The 16,517-nt window shown below is 33.6% G+C and overlaps 1 protein-coding gene across 3 annotated transcripts in view; it reads right to left on the minus strand.

The window, feature by feature from the left end:
• The window catches only part of ssp3 (short spindle 3), a 158,785-nt gene that overhangs the window by 92,798 nt on the left and 49,470 nt on the right, over positions 1-16,517 (minus strand). For all 3 annotated transcript variants that reach the window (XR_010883102.1, XM_067289124.1, XM_067289125.1), the window contains exon 8: positions 15,421-15,547. Coding sequence is in view for 2 of the 3 variants with exons in the window: in XM_067289124.1 (XP_067145225.1) it covers positions 15,421-15,547 (127 nt within the window). In the remaining variant the exon portion in view is untranslated. The remainder of the gene's footprint in view (positions 1-15,420; positions 15,548-16,517) is intronic.

The following is a 16,517-nucleotide window of genomic DNA, read 5'->3' on the forward strand; positions in this document are numbered from 1 at the left end:
GAAAGATGCGGCTGATGCATATAGACGGTAACGATTGCTGAATTATATTACGCTATATTACTACTACTATTATTAATTAAATACTAAGTAATTTGTCATTAGAGGCAGGCATTACGTGTCAACTCTTGCTAAATTTGATAATTATAATTAAATTAATATTTTTATGATTATTTTAGAAGATTCTGAGAGAAAGGAATTGAACCAAAGTAGGACTTGAACTTGCAACTTGCACTTACCTTGTGGCTATATGTTGTTATGTTAAGCTAATACAAACTGCTTAGGAAACTATATTTCTTATTGTATGGAGAGATTTATCATTATATTGATCATTATATTCTATAAACAATCAATGCACAAATATTGAATATTTGTGCATTGACTATTACTGTATCAAGTTTTGATTGTTTATAGAATATACAAAATATTTGTAACTCACCTGCCTATGACTATGCATAATTTGACTTTCCAATCAAAAAGTTTGGGCACCACCAAATTAGAGTATTCCTCGAGAAGCCACATCACGGAATAAATCAGTCTTTAATACTGTAACATAATTAGAATTTCCAACAGTTGGGTGAGACAGTGGGTTTTGGTACTTGAGTTGGCTTGTTTGCAGTTGTGTGAGCTTATAATATTACATCTGAGAAGTGTTTGTATACCTAGCACAAAAGTTTTTGGGAACAATTGCAATTGAATGGTTCTCAATTTTTGCATTCAAATTCATGGCCTTAGTAGAAAGAGCCTATACTCACTTTCCCACAACCAAGGCTTTACAACAAGAATTATCGTATATTAAAAAGTCACAAGAGAACATGGTTATGGCAACATTGTAAATAAGTTACGTAAGCGGCACCTTTGTATAAACAGTAAAACGGATGAAGAAAGGTTATTAGGAAGAGTTACCATAGAAGAAAACATAGAAAGGATGTACAACCCACAACTAAAAACAATATATAATGCAATTGCAAAGAAAAAAAGGAATTAGAATTGTATACAGAAGAAACCCTTCCATATACAATTTATTAAGAAATGGAAAAGACGCCGATAACCCAAACAGAGTTCCGGGAACATATAGTATCTGTTTGAAAGACAACAGATGGCAGAGGCAATTATTGTACATAGGGTCCACCAAACGTCCATTAACCAAAAGAGTAAAGGAACATAAATCAGATATCACCCACAAGAAATGTACCACAGCATTGTCCACGTATGCAACAAACCCGGACATACCGAATTTTAATGAGGCACGGGTTATCCACACCACCCAACATCAAGAACATCTTAGAACTTTGGAAGCAATGGAAATTTTCAAGGCCGATTGCAAATCAACTTGCATCAGTTTTAAGGAGGAAATGAATCTCTCAGCAGCTTTGCAATTTTTATTAGAAGATAAATCATAAATCATTAAATGATACATATGGTTACTACAGGAAGCGCACATCAATTTCCTAATGGTTTAAGAAAATTAGTTTGGAACAGCAACGGTTTCATTACATATTCAAACTTTAAGAAGCCAAACACATTATTTAAAAGCATTCGATTGCTGGAATCCAGTTACAGCAAATTTAGCCTAAAGATGAGCCCAGCAGGGGCATTGAAAACATTTGCCAGTTTATAGATAATTCACGCCAGATATTGGTTATAGAAGGTATATATTTTTAACAAATAAATATTAATGTAAGTTAAATATTAAAAATACTAACTATAAAAGTATTTGGGTAAACACCCCAGGCTCCTTTCAGAGTTCAGAGTAGGATACCTCCTATGAATGCCTCTGCCCCCCATAAAATGACTTAGTATTTAATTTTGCCAGAGTCGGCCTACTAAAATTATCAGGAGTCAGAGTTGGAGTCGAGTGTTTTTTTTACCGACTCCGCAGCCCTGATTGCATCTGTAGATATTATTTTCTGCATCATACTTAACCTTGAATACCCATTTACAAACATTATCTATAACCATTTTTATGAGTTCTGATGTCTGACATTTCTTGAGTAATTATATTTTTTCATTAGCAGCTTCAATCCATTTTGCTTACAAACAGGTAACTTGTCTAAATCACAAAATGTTTCTGATTCAGGAATTGGTGCAGTTTAACCAATATGTGACAAACATCTTGCTGGGATGCTTTTTTCCCAGAAGATATTATAATTAGAGTCTAATATGTTATCAGAAATTGCTGTTCAAGTTTGTCAACTTTATCTTAACTTTCCTCTTCTTCATTTCTATCCCGTATCTTCAATAGTCTTTTTAAACCTGTATTTGTCACTTGCCGTAAATAATCGGGCTATATTTTGGAAATAATAATTATGAGTTACAAATAAATTTGGGACTAGAGGGAGGTGTTAGACACCATCTCGTATTAAAATTAATATTTATAATATATAATTTATTAATTTAGAATAAACTGGAAGAAAAGAATCGGCCCGAAGTGGGACTTGAACCCACAACTCCCGCTTACCGTGTGGACGCATTGCCAGTTACACTACCTGGACCTTTGGTCCAATCTCCTCTTCCAGTATATATAAGTGTAATGTATAATGTAATTAATAATTATAATTAAATATTATAATTAGTAATTTTAATACAAGATGGCACCTAACACCTCTCTCTAGTGCCAAATTTATTTTGTAACTCATAATTATTATTTTCAAAATATAGCCTGATTATTTACGGCAATTGTGGGTGTCTATTTGCTATGCATCAGGTTTCGGTTGATGTTTATATTTGAAACGTTATAGTTCCTTACTTGTTTCATTTGTTCATCTGCAGATCCCCCATATATCTTTCTTCAATGATGAGTCTTCAAGTCAAAGTATTTTCAAAACCATTTCCATTTTCATTGCCAAAAAAATTTTCATTAATAATAACATTCTTGCTTACAGTGACTAAGTTTTTAAATATCACTTCCTAAGCCTTTTAAATTTCCGGTACTCCATACAAAAATTACCCACTAACTAACGTTTTCGATCGCCTCCGCAATCTTCGTCAGGTTTTATCGACCGATCAGATTTTATAGTGTCCCGATAAGGGATCACAGGTCCCAAAGGGACCTAATATACATCGGATCTACCAAGAGATCCATTCAAAGAAGGATCTCGGAACACAAATATGACGTTGCCAAAAAAAGACACACCACCGCCCTGTCTATGTACGCCACCGACCCCGAGATAAAGGCAGATTTTGATAAAACCAGCCTCGTTAAAACGTCATTCGACACGGACCGCATCAGGGCCTTGGAGACCCTTGAGATTTACAAGGCGTCAAAATCGGGGAAATGTATTAATTTCAAGGATGGCAACGTATTATCATATGCGTGGCGGTATGTATCCGAAATGCACCCGCAATGGTAGTATCTCAGGATAGTGTAGTATTCCTGTATGGATGGACAGAGACATTTTTATGATGATATCAGGGAGATTAATTGCATGTTAGATCATTCGCAATTATTGCACGCGGGAGAGATTCGATCGTTTGAATTTTGAAATATTCTTTTTGCATTCTATTTCGAAACCGTCGATAAAACCTGACGAAGATCGCGAAGGCGATCGAAAACGTTAGTTAGTGGGTAATTTTCGTATGGAGTACCGGAAATTTAAAAGGCTTAGGAAGTGATATTGGATATTGGAGTACCGGTATGAGGATTGTTTTCTAAGTTTTTAAAAATAAAATTCTGAAACCTTTCTGTGTTTGCTATACCCAATTAAAATTTCTTCCTTTGAAGGGCATCCACTTTGTGTGCTTTTCTTGTAAAATATGTAAAATATATACCCTTACTTCCAAAAGCACTTAAATACTGCACATTTGGTTTCTCATTCCACGGGTCATACAGTGTTTAGTAATGGCTCTGTACTAGAAACATGATTCTTAATAAACCATGCTTCCAAAATTACTGCTTTGTAATAAGTTCAACATAAAAAAGCATAGTATTGCAGTTGGTTCTATTTTTTCTCTTGGTAATTTCATATTCTGCTTTGGATTGTCAGCCAGTGGTTTGAAACTCAATTTTATTTTCCTTAAAGAATGCAAGCAACATAAAGTATTCTAGTTCATTATCACTTCAAAGAACTTTTGATATTTTTCTAAATTTGTTAGCAACATATTCTTTAAATTTCTCTTTTACTCTATTTTTACTGCTAAAAAAGATAAAATTCAAACCAAGCAATCTACCAAATTATTGGGCTATTATATGGCTAAGTTAATGATTAAAAGCTAATTAATTTGTCTAACAGTAGGAAGTTATGCCATCATTTTGTGTTAAGTTTAATAATTATAAATTAATTTACAATTTCTGGAAGAAGAAAAATGGCCCAGAGCATGATTCAAACCCAAAACTCCTGCATACTATGCAGATGCATTGTCAGTTACACCATCCAGACTTCTGCCTAATCTTGCTTCCAGAAGTATTAATTTAGATATAACCATACTGTTCATTCACATAATGTAACTGTCAACACATCTGCACAGTAGGCAGAGTTGAGGGTTCAAGTCTCACTCAAGGTTAATTATTTCCTTCCAGAAATTGTAAATTAAAAAACTAATTTATTATAATTATTAAAACTAACACGAGATAACAGCATAACTGCCTACCTCCAGACAAGTTAATTAGTTTCTAATCAGTTCAATTTTTAATGGTATATTAAATAAGTATATAAAAATAGTATAAAATTTTTTAATTCCTAAATTATTATAATACAGTAGAATATATATATATATATCAGTGGCGTGCCGTCATTGGAAGCGATGGAAGCGCTGCTTCCACCTTCCAATGACCTTCCCTTGTATTTTATAAAATATAAATTTTCATGTTTTAACGTACGTACTTTGCATTAATTAAAATTAATATTTTATTATAACTGCATCATGTATCTTTTACAAATTTCTATAGTACATGTGAAAAAACGATAAGATTGCTATTGTATATTCGAATAATTCGGTGGTGGAAGGAATGTCGAAACCGGGTCAGTTTCCAATCAGCCAGATTATATAGGCATTGGCACATGCGGTTTACAGAGCACCAACCTCACCCGGTTTAGCTGGTAGAAGCAACACACGCATAAAGCATCCAATTTTATATCACAGACCAGTTCTGGGCTGTTAGCCGCCTGCCTGCTAGATATTCGGCCGCCCTCGCCCCATTATGTGAATTAAGAGTAGAATTATAACTTAACCCAACCGATAGGAGTTTACTGGCATGCTTTTATGATAGTTCTGTATAGTTGACAGGAGTTAAAAAGAAAATCCATTAAAATATTTAATATATTTATTTTGCGTTTATTCTGCTCTTCCATCTTATATTACTTACGGATTTCAATATTAAACCGGTGATATTACGAATATAGTATGTCTCATCTGTAAGAGAATGCAGAAAAAACGTGTACAATTCTTGTATAATGTTAAAAAATTAACTGTTACTTTGGCAGCATCATTTACAACCAAATTTAATGAATGAGACGTCAAGGTACAAAAACAGCTCTAGAATTTATTTTCCTTAAATTTGCGATTTTTATATCCGTTGTCATAAAAATTTGTCTTTCCAATGTTTTCCCAAGACTACAGATATTCAAGTACAAAGTAACTGGTTTCGACTTATTTCTACTAAGAAATAGTTAAATAATTAAGAGATTAGGGAACGGGGACATAAATAAAACCCTGCTGAAAGAGCCAGAATTTTACTTAAACAAAAGCTTAACGAACCAATCACCAGTTCAGTACAGTGGGGAACTGATTTCCGTGTACACCTGGTATTAAAACGAATTAGTTAGAAAACAAATGACTATTAAGTTTAACATAGTTAGATTTTTACAGCTACGGTGAGAAACGTTTAAAATTTACAACAGCCCTGTGACGTCCTTTGAGATATACTAGTGATGCGACAAAAGAGGCATTTGACATTTGACAAAGAGGTATCTGTACCCTCGGGATTTGGCAACCTGCGTGCATGCACGCGCCGCACACCTACCAGGATGTCTCTGATTCCACTCATTAGCCACTCGTAGGGAGCTATTTCACTAAGTGGATTGTTTTAAGATTTAAAAAGTAAAGAATATTTCGTTTTTTTTATGTAAGTTTCTTCACAAAGTTATATTTAATTATAAGTTTCTTTAAAAGTATATTCATACGATTGAAGAATTTTTTGTACTAGGCATGTATATTCATCACACAATTGCTTTTACCAAGTAAGTTTTTCTGATAATTTTAATTTTAGTCCTTATATCGTGGCTAGTGATTTAAAAATTTATTTTAAAAAAGTTTTGTCTCAAGACCGTATAATGAAAAAGAAAACATTATTAAAAGAGAAAGACTGATGTCTAAATAAAATATAAATATGTCAATAAAAACATTTCGACATTTTGACGATAAAATTTATGACGAATGACGATTCTTTCGTAAAATTGAAGCAATTTGGAAATCAAAATAGAATAGAATTTAACATTGGTAGACAATATAAAATAAATATTGAAAATTATAACAAGATAATTACGATTAATAGATATATCTAAATTAATAGATGTTATATGTTTTTTTCTCAAAGCAAGAATTGGCATTTAGAGGGCGTAGGGAATTTATTGAATCTAATAACGGAGGTAATTATATTGAACTTTCTTATTTATTAAGTACGTCGGATAATCTATTAAAAATACATTTAAAGAAGTATACGGTTTTTACTGGCTTATCGAACAAACGAATACGAACGGGCCCTGACGCGCAATTAATTGATTTCCCCTGTAAGTCGGCTTCTTACAGAAGCACAGCTTCCCTATCATCAAATGTCACGGCACGCCACTGATATATATGTATGTATATATGTATTTATATATGTATATGTTTCAAATATGCAGTTCAATTATTTCCAGCTTGTTTTTACTCTCACCTTCTTAAGTATTTGTATTTTCACAGCTAATTTCCTTTTGAATCCAAAGTGGCAAAATCAAAATCATCAACACCAAAACTAAGTCCTTGACTGAATCCATCCTTCATTTCTGATAATTTTTTGTCTATGGCTCCAATTGCATTGTCTAAATCCATTCCATTCAGATCCAAGGTGCTAAATTCACCCATTCCAAATGGATCCTGTTTGTTATATTGATCTGTTGGTATAAATGGTGTAGCTCCAAACAGATCTTTCTGACTATCTTGTTTATCATTTAATGTAGATAAATTATTGATATTATTTTCAGTGAAAAACATTTGTCCATTATTAATATGTCTGTTGTTCTGTGTGTTTAGAGAAACAGTTTGGCAATTTTCGAGGATTGAAATCAAAGTCATCAGCAGGTAAAGTTTGATATAAAGATGAAAGTGCCAACAGATCCTGAGATGGTAATAATGATGATTTTGAAGTACTGATAGATCCTTGATGTAGTCGAGGAGGAACTGGAGGAGGTGGTTAAAGAATAGATGTTGTTCCCAAAACAGATGCATTGTGTCTAGAATTTGGCTTTTTATTATTAAAGAAATTAATCTCCAAGATATTATTATTTGATTTATGACACTCAACATCTTTCTTATCTTTTCCTTTTTCTATGGTTTTTTTTACTTTTTTTACTTGGGGAAAACCCAGTTTTCAAATTATACAAACTTATTCAAAAAACCAGTTTTTCAAAACCAGGTTTTAAAAACTGACAAACCCTACTTGAAAGTGATGAAACTCAAAAATCAGTAACTCGAGCAGAAGCTAGAGGTATACTCATCAAGCTGTGAAGACTTGAAACAGCATTCATGGCACAGTTTTGGGGAATGGTGATGCTCAGAGTACAGCAAGTGAACAAGTATGTACAAAATATAGAAATTGATGTTTTGGAATTTGCTGAAGTTCTCCAATCTAGTAAAGTTTTTGACAGATCTGCAAGAACACTTTTATTTATGTGAGGAAAAAGGTCTCAACATTTCTGAAAAGAAAGTATATGAGCATGATGAAAAGTGTTTGATTCTCAGGAAACTTCAATCTTATAAGAGGTAAAGTTTATTTAAGCAGGCGTGACAACTTTCAAATCAATACATTTCTAATGATAATTGACAACCTTAAAGCAGAACTTGAGAAAAGGTCAGTTGCTTACAAAGAGTTTAGAAAAAGATTTGGTGTTATTACAAAATTCTGGTGACTGACTTTTCCTGAACTTGAAGAAGAGGAAAGAAACCTGCTTTTGATTTTCAAAGATGACCTAGAACCCACTCTATGCAATGAACTTGTCCATCTGAAATTTCACATAATTGATTGCAACATTGGGACTAAAAAACCCCTTAGCACTTTGCAAGTGGCTACAAGAAAAAGGACTACAAACAGTTTATCCAAACATTGACATTTTATTAAGAATGTTTGTCTGCAAGCCTGTGACTAATTCCTCAGCTGAAAGGTCTTTTTCTTCTCCGAAAAGAATCAAGGATCATTTAAGATGTACGATGCAGCAAAATAAGGCGAATGCCCTTGCACTTCTTTGCATTGAAATTGAAGCATATTTAACAAGATCTATCAACTTCAATGAAACAATTGAAATCTTTTCGTGGACAAAAGCACAAAGGAAGAAATCTTAGTAGGTATTTAAGATGACTTGAAAAAATTCAATAAAAAGTTTTTTGTAGGTGTTAACTTTATGCAATTTCATTAGTGTAGTAGTGTAATTTTGAATTAAAAATATGTGATTCAAAGATTATATATGTTTCAAAAATAAACTATTTACATATTAAATTGAAAATTATAAATCAACTTTTTGAAGGGGTTCAGAATTATGCGCTTTGATCTATGGCAGTGGTTCTTAACCTGGGTTCAACCGAACCCCTGGGGTTCGGCGAGTCAGTCTCAGGGGTTCGGCGAAGGTCAACCACCTGACGTCATCGTGACGTAGAAACCGTATTGGTTTCGAAAACTAATGCTACATAACGTGTGTTCTATTGGGAAACAAACTTCTCTTACTGTCTAACTTCTACTACTCTCTAACTGAAACGAAGTGAAGAGGTTCCAATTGAATACACGTATAAATGACCTGCAAGACAGTCAAGCACACACCAGACTCATACGTTCGTGATGACACGCCCCACTCGGCTATCATTGGCTGCGGGTGATCACGCAATATCGCTTGGCCTTTCTATGCTGCAGGAAATTTGGTGCGCCCAGTATTCGAATTGTGACTGTCGTGATTGTACGTCATGTGATTTCTTTTTTAATATTTTAATCCCTTCATACTATGTCGAGCAAAAAAAGAAAGTGATCGGACAAATATGTACAATATGGATTCACATGTAAAACGGAACGTGATGGAAGTCAGTGTCCTTGTTGCATGATTTGCAATGCCAAGTTGAGCAATTCTAGTCTAGCACCAGCAAAACTAAGAGAACACTTCTTTAATCTGCATGGAAATTACAAAAATACAACACTCGCTGAATTCAAGGTGAAGAGGGCCAGATTTGATGAAAAGGGTAGTCTGCCTGTCCTTGGCTTTGTACTCATCGATAAACCGATCCTTACAGCATCGTACGAAGTCACTTACCTTATCGCAAAGCAGGGCAAACCACACAATATTGGTGAAAAACTCATAAAACCAGCTGTGTTGAAGATGGCGAATATCATGCTGGGAAAAGCGGCTGAAGTTAAGTTATCCCAAATTCCTCTTTCAAATGACACCATCAGTGACAGAATAGACGACATGAGCAAAGATATCTTGGCCCAAGTAGTTGCAGATCTGATTTCAAGCCCGGCAAAATTCAGCCTTCAACTCGACGAAACTACAGATGTTTCCAGTCTAAGTCAGCTTGCAGTATTTGTGCGCTATGTGAAAGACGACGTTATAAAGGAAGATTTTTTATTATGTAAGCCTCTTATAACAACAACTAAGGCAACCGATGTAAAGAAACTTATGGATGACTTCTTCAAAGAAAATAATCTTTCGTGGGATATGGTTTCTGCAGTTTGTTCGGACAGAGCTCCAGCCATGCTGGGAAGAAAGTCTGGTTTTGGTGCGCTAGTGAAAGCCGATGCACCACACATCGTTGTTACACATTGTATTCTACACAGGCATGCATTGGCAACAAAAACCATGCCTCCAAAACTGGCAGAAGTCTTAAAAATTGTAGTGGAATGCGTGAACTATGTGCGAAATAGTGCTCTGAGGCACCGCATCTTCAAGGAGTTGTGTAAAGAAATGGGGTCTGAATTCAAGGTACTTCTGTACCATTCAAACGTTCGGTGGTTATCCCGGGGACAGGTTTTGAATCGTGTTTTTGCCCTACGTGAGGAATTAGCCCTGTTTTTGCAAGAGCACAAACATGGTTATGCAGATTGCTTCAAAAATTCTGAATTTATTCTCATGCTTGCATACATGGCTGATATCTTCGCAGCTCTCAATCATCTGAATCAACAGATGCAGGGCGGTGGTGTCAACATCATCGAAGCGGAAGAAGCCCTGAAGGCGTTTCAAAAAAAGCTACCGTTGTGGAAACGACGAATAGAAAACGGTAACTTTGCAAACTTTACCCTGCTAGACGAATGTGTAAATAAGAATTATGATGTGCCTGGAATCGGAGATATTTCTGTATCGGGGGAACTGAAGCACGCAATTTCCATGCACTTAGACGAGCTTGCAAAGTCTCTTGAAGGGTACTTCCCTTCAAGAGAGTTATATCCAGCATGGGTGAGGCAGCCGTTTACGTTTGATGTTGAGAAAACAGATGTCAATGATACATACCTGGATGAAATCATTGAAATTCAGCAGAGCCAGGTTCAACAGCAACTCTTCAAAACAACAACGCTCTCATCGTTTTGGTGCCACCAAATAGTAACGTACTCTGCTATTGCGAAGAAAGCTCTGGAGATTTTGATACCGTTTGTGACAACATATCTTTGCGAGCAATCCTTTTCGAGGATGCTGGACATTAAAACGAAGAAAAGGAACAGACTTAGTTGCGAAAATGACATGCGAGTGGCACTTTCCAAGGTAAAGCCTCGCATTTCCGAACTGGTGTCTAAAAGGCAACAGCAGCAGTCACACTGATTTTAAATTTTGTTCTTTGTTCGTAATGTTTTGTTCTATAATGGTTTTGTTTATTTTGTGGACCAATAAAATATATACTATGTTTTGAATTTGAAAAATTATATTTTATTTTTCCAATTAAAAGGGGTTCAGTGAATGCTCATATGAAATTGATGGGGTTCGGTACCTCCAGCAAGGTTAAGAACCACTGGTCTATGGTGTAGAAATGTGTAAATCTGGCCAAGTGTGTCTGTTAGCAAAATGGGTATGTCTGAACAAGGTGTGGAGAAAGTTGCTGAATTGATGATTTGTAGTAGTTCAGTCTCCTTTTGCCTGCTGTCCATCCTTTCTGAATTATGAATGAAGATATGTATGTAGAAAATTTATTAATAGATATTACAAGGTATTTCTTCTTTCCAGAAGTGATCTTGATCAATGGTTTGCACACATACATATCGAGTTGCGACAAATTTCCGTTAAAATGTCATTAAGATCAAATATTACTCGAAATTTGATCTTAACAACATTTTAATGGAAATTCGTCGTGACCCGATGAAGAACCTTGGAAGGTTCGAAAATGTTCATCAAATCCAGTTTTTCATTTTTTGATGATTAAATACGCACCGGTAACAGGTTTTTAGAGGTACGTAATTGACTATCTTCCGATGTTGAGTAAAGAGAAGTTATAAAAATATTATACTTGACACATTCTAAACAGAAGATAAAACAAAAATTGCTGAGAAGATAAAACAAAAATTGGAGATCTTTCTTCAAATAAGTATTATATTAAATATAAACATTTGTCAAAATATCTCCAATATTTTGTTTATTACTTACTAAAATTTTAATAGCATTACAATAAATAAAATTTTAACAGTTTATGTTAAATACTTTTCTATAGTCAGAGAAACAAGTACCATAAGGATAACTATACTACACCTATCCCTCGTTTTACACAGTACTTTTTTTTTTACACGTTTTCGCTTTTAGACAGTTTAAAAAAACTTTAAAAAATAAATGTTGAAAATAAACTGGCTATGATCAAAAGGAACAATTTTTAACTCCAATCTATATATCAATCCACCTTAATTATAAGATATAGTTGATATTTATGGCACTAGGATGTTGATGATTTGAATAAATATTAAATGTAATGTAATATATTGTTGATGATTCAGATAAATTAAATGTAATCGTGTAGGTGACGAGGTGGCGAAACAAAAAGGAGAGGAGAAAAAAAACAAACGGAGCGACAGTCGCTCGAGAGAACCAGCCGGATTAGAAGTGTTTTAGTTTTGTTAATAAAGAATTGTTCGTACTGTATCATATTATCTGGTGAGTTGAGTCATTTATAATACAGTTTTTAACCAGAAAATTTTAATTTTTCATATTTGTAAGTAACAAACGATTACATTATTTTTAATTACATATTTTATATCTTGAGTAATATTTGTAGGCTTATTATGTCGAAAAAAATTATAAATAAGCAAGAAGTAAAAAGAAAAGTTATATCTTTAGCAACCAAAATAAAAATTTTGGATCGTTTACGAAATGGAGAAAGAGTAATAGATGTTTCTAAATTATATAACATGAATGAAGCTACAATAAGAACCATAAGAAAAAATGAAAACTCAATTAGAAAGAGTGTAGCAGCTGGCACTAGTATGAGTACGAGCACAACTTCATATGTCAGAGATATTGCAATGAAAAACATGGAGAAGGCATTAATGATTTGGATAGAGGACCAAACTCAAAAACGGATGCTAATTGATACCAATGCTATTACAAATAAAGCTTTGCGGATTTACGAAAAAATTAAAGAGCAGTTACCATCCTCTTCTTTATCTGAAAAGAAGCAGTCTTTCACAGCAAGTCATGGTTGGTTCGAAAGATTCAAATCAAGACACTCTTTACATAGTTTAAAATTAAAAGGTGAACTGGCATCTGGCAATATAAACGCAGCGCAAGAATATTCAACAAAATTTGCTGAAATTGTTTCCAATAATTCATATACTCCTGATCAGGTTTTCAATGCTGATGAGTCAGGGTTATTTTAAAAAAAGATGCCAGAGAGGACCTATGTGTCTAAAATTCATAAATCAGCTAGCGGTCATAAAGCAGCAAAAGATCGCATAACAATTCTTTTCTGTAGCAATGCTTCAGGAAATTACATTATGAAACCATTGGTTATTAACAAATCAAAAATGTCACACATATTTAAAGGAATAAATATCAACCATCTTCCTGTTTATTGGAGAGCCAATAAGAAAGCATGGGTTACTGCCACAATGTTTAATGAATGGTTTCACGAATGTTTTATCCCAGATGCCAAAAAGTATTTAAATAAAAAGGGACTGCCTTTTAAAGTGCTTTTGTTAATTGACAATGCATTGGGTCATCCACAAGATCTACAGCATGAGAATGTCCAAGTTATATTTTTACCAAAGAATACGACTTCATTATTACAGCCATTAGATCAGGGGATAATTTCGACTTTTAAGGCTTTGTACATAAAACGAGCCTTCACACACATTTTAGAACAAATGGAAAATAACAAATCTTTAACAGTTATTAATGCTTGGAAAAATTTTACAATTTTAGATTGTGTTAAGCATATTGCTTTATCATATACCGCAATTAAGCAATCAACGCTCAATGGCTGTTGGAAGAAATTGTGGCCAAATGTAGTTAAAGATGAAACTTCTATTTCACCATTAAAGGATGAATATTCTCAGATAGTACAATTGGCACATTCATTGGGTGGAGAAGGTTTCGACGATTTTACTGAAGGAGATATTGCAGAACTAGTGGCTGATAAAGAACTAAGTGAAGATGATTTAATTAACATGGTTGATGAAACTAGTGATTGTGACAATGATCCCGATGAAGAAGAATTTGAATCGGTTGCATTTACAGCAAAAGTCATTCGTGAAAGACTCGAATTGGGAAAAAAATCGGGTAATCATTTTGTACAATATGACTCAAATGCTGAATGAGCTCTTCGATTCCGTGATATTAATCACTGCTTGGCTCAATATAATGAGGTCTATAATGATCTAACAAGAAATCAGAAGCAAATGTTAATAACAGATTTCATTACCAAATCTCATCGAGGAGTAAATGTTTCTACTTCAAACATCGAATCGGCACAAATAATTTCGACTGATGAAAGTGACTTCGAACCAGTCACGAAGAAGAGATTGACAGTGATTAACAATGGTGATGAATAATGATAACTGCCATCAACCCTTGCAATAATTTTTTATGAATCTTTTAGATTTTATTTTTTGTTCCTTTGTACTTTGTATTTAATTAATAAAAGAATATATTTTTTTGCTTTTCAATATTTTTGTTTGATTTATGTACCTTAAAAACATTGATAAAAAGTCATAATTAATAAACAACAAAATTATGCGTTTTTGCATACTTTTCGATTTACACGGTTTTACATTCAAAAAGTTACAATTTCAATTTACACGTTTTTCTCAGGAACCTATCTACCATGTAAATCGAGGGATAGGTGTATTATGTAATCACATAAACACAAACACATATAAATATTAATAAATAAATGTATTGAATAAACTAGAGGTTCTTAAAACTTTTTCAACCCATAGTCTCCCAAAGACAACAGTGATAACTTGCAGCCCCCTGTATGATATACAGTCAAACCTGTTTTTATGCGGTCTTTTTTGTGCGATTTTTTTTATGCGATTTTTTATTTGTGCGGTATAGTTGGCGACTAGTCTCGTGCGATTTGTCATGTCTCACGTTGATTTATTATAGCTAAATAAACTTATTATAGCATAAATGAACTTATTATAGTAATATTATTGCACGAATATGAGAAAAATGAAATAATTTATTTTTTAAGTCAACAAAACACCACCTGGACAAAAATATGTAAAACAGACGATAGACCAGACGATGCAGTCAAGTGCTGACATCTGTTGTCAATAAATTCTATTTCGTACAGTTTTGAGTTATTTTCTATGTGAGACTTTTTTTATGCAGTCCCTATTGACCGCATAAAAAAATATATTTTTAATTGTGTTGCGAAAACTATTCTTTATAGCCACTCGTGAAGTTTTGTGTGATTTTTTTTTATGCGTTTTTTTATGCAGTCCCTATCCACCGCATAAAAACAGGTTTGACTGTATCCTCTAACCCCTATTCCATTGAGTAAATTTTTTAAATTTTTCCTCTGCACAGTATTTTTTATTTCCATGTCACAATTACTTTTAATTTTCAATTTTTTCATATCATGTTATATTATCATCACAATACACCCAAAGCAATTTTATTTAATGTAAGTGTCATTTTTGTTCCCAGCCCAGCTAAAGCCATCCCATGGTCTCCTACTTTAAATAGCTCTCGAATAATTATATATACACAAATAAAATTACATATCTGTATATTGTAATTGAACAATAATCATAACTTAAAAACTCCTAACCTCTTTCTATAAGGTGATGAAAGCTTCTCGTGCATCTGGAGTGCTCGGCCAGGTGGTCGCAATTCCATATCCAAATGATCCATTTGATCTCCCCATGATAATCCTAATTTGCTAATTCTTTCCTGTGCTATAACAATATTAAAATTTATATAATTAATTGTATCAATTCTTAGTATTTAAATGTGTTAATCATCTGACAATTTAAAATTTAATAAGATAATATGAATATATATTTACTGAAACACAAACAACTTTTTGTTCAGAAATCTCTAAATAAATTTTTCAGGTCCAATGTTACATTAGACAAATTTAGATTATGTTTAAAGTATGATTTAGACTATCATATGTTTGTGATACACATATGCACACAAACAAGAAGTTTTGATCATCATTAGAATTGAATGAAACTTCACACATGCAAATGGTTATGTGAATGCTCTTATTACAATACAAGCTGTGTGTGAGTAGGCACTATCCTGTTGAAAAACGATCCATCGTAGACATGCCACAAAAATCAACTTATAAGATTACAGGGATCTACCAAACCTTTCAATTAGCAGTCAATGTCCCCCTGATAACTATTACTGAAGGCTGACTGATAGAAAGATAACTTCCATGTCTTGACACCAATAGTGTTGTCAGTGTGAAGCTCAACAATAAATTTCAGATTTTCGTACTCCCAATCCTTCTCCATACTCAAATACAGTGATCATTCATGCCCACACAAAACAGATTTGTCACTAAAAATAATGTGTTACCAATCCAATATCACCTGTGCTTGGTCTCGATACCATTGTAAACAAAGCCATCTGTGCCAAGAAGGTGAAACAAGCACAGTAAATGCAGTTCTGCCTCTCAAGTTGCCTCACAATTGTGATCAATTTTCAACATATGCCCTGTCTCTGGATGATAGAGAGAGTGATGAATTTGATTGCACCTGTTTTGCTATCAAACATGATGCCATTTATTATTTTATCAATAGTAGGTTTACCATTATTAATGCATATTGAACTTTTATGAAAGACCAAAGTTAAAAATTTAAATATAGTCCCTCAGCACACCGTGTAGTTTAAAAAACAGTACAATGGGTTCATTGC

Source organism: Centruroides vittatus, unplaced genomic scaffold, assembly GCF_030686945.1.
Source record: "Centruroides vittatus isolate TY-2023 unplaced genomic scaffold, ASM3068694v2 contig_134, whole genome shotgun sequence".
Classification (NCBI taxonomy): domain Eukaryota; kingdom Metazoa; phylum Arthropoda; class Arachnida; order Scorpiones; family Buthidae; genus Centruroides; species Centruroides vittatus.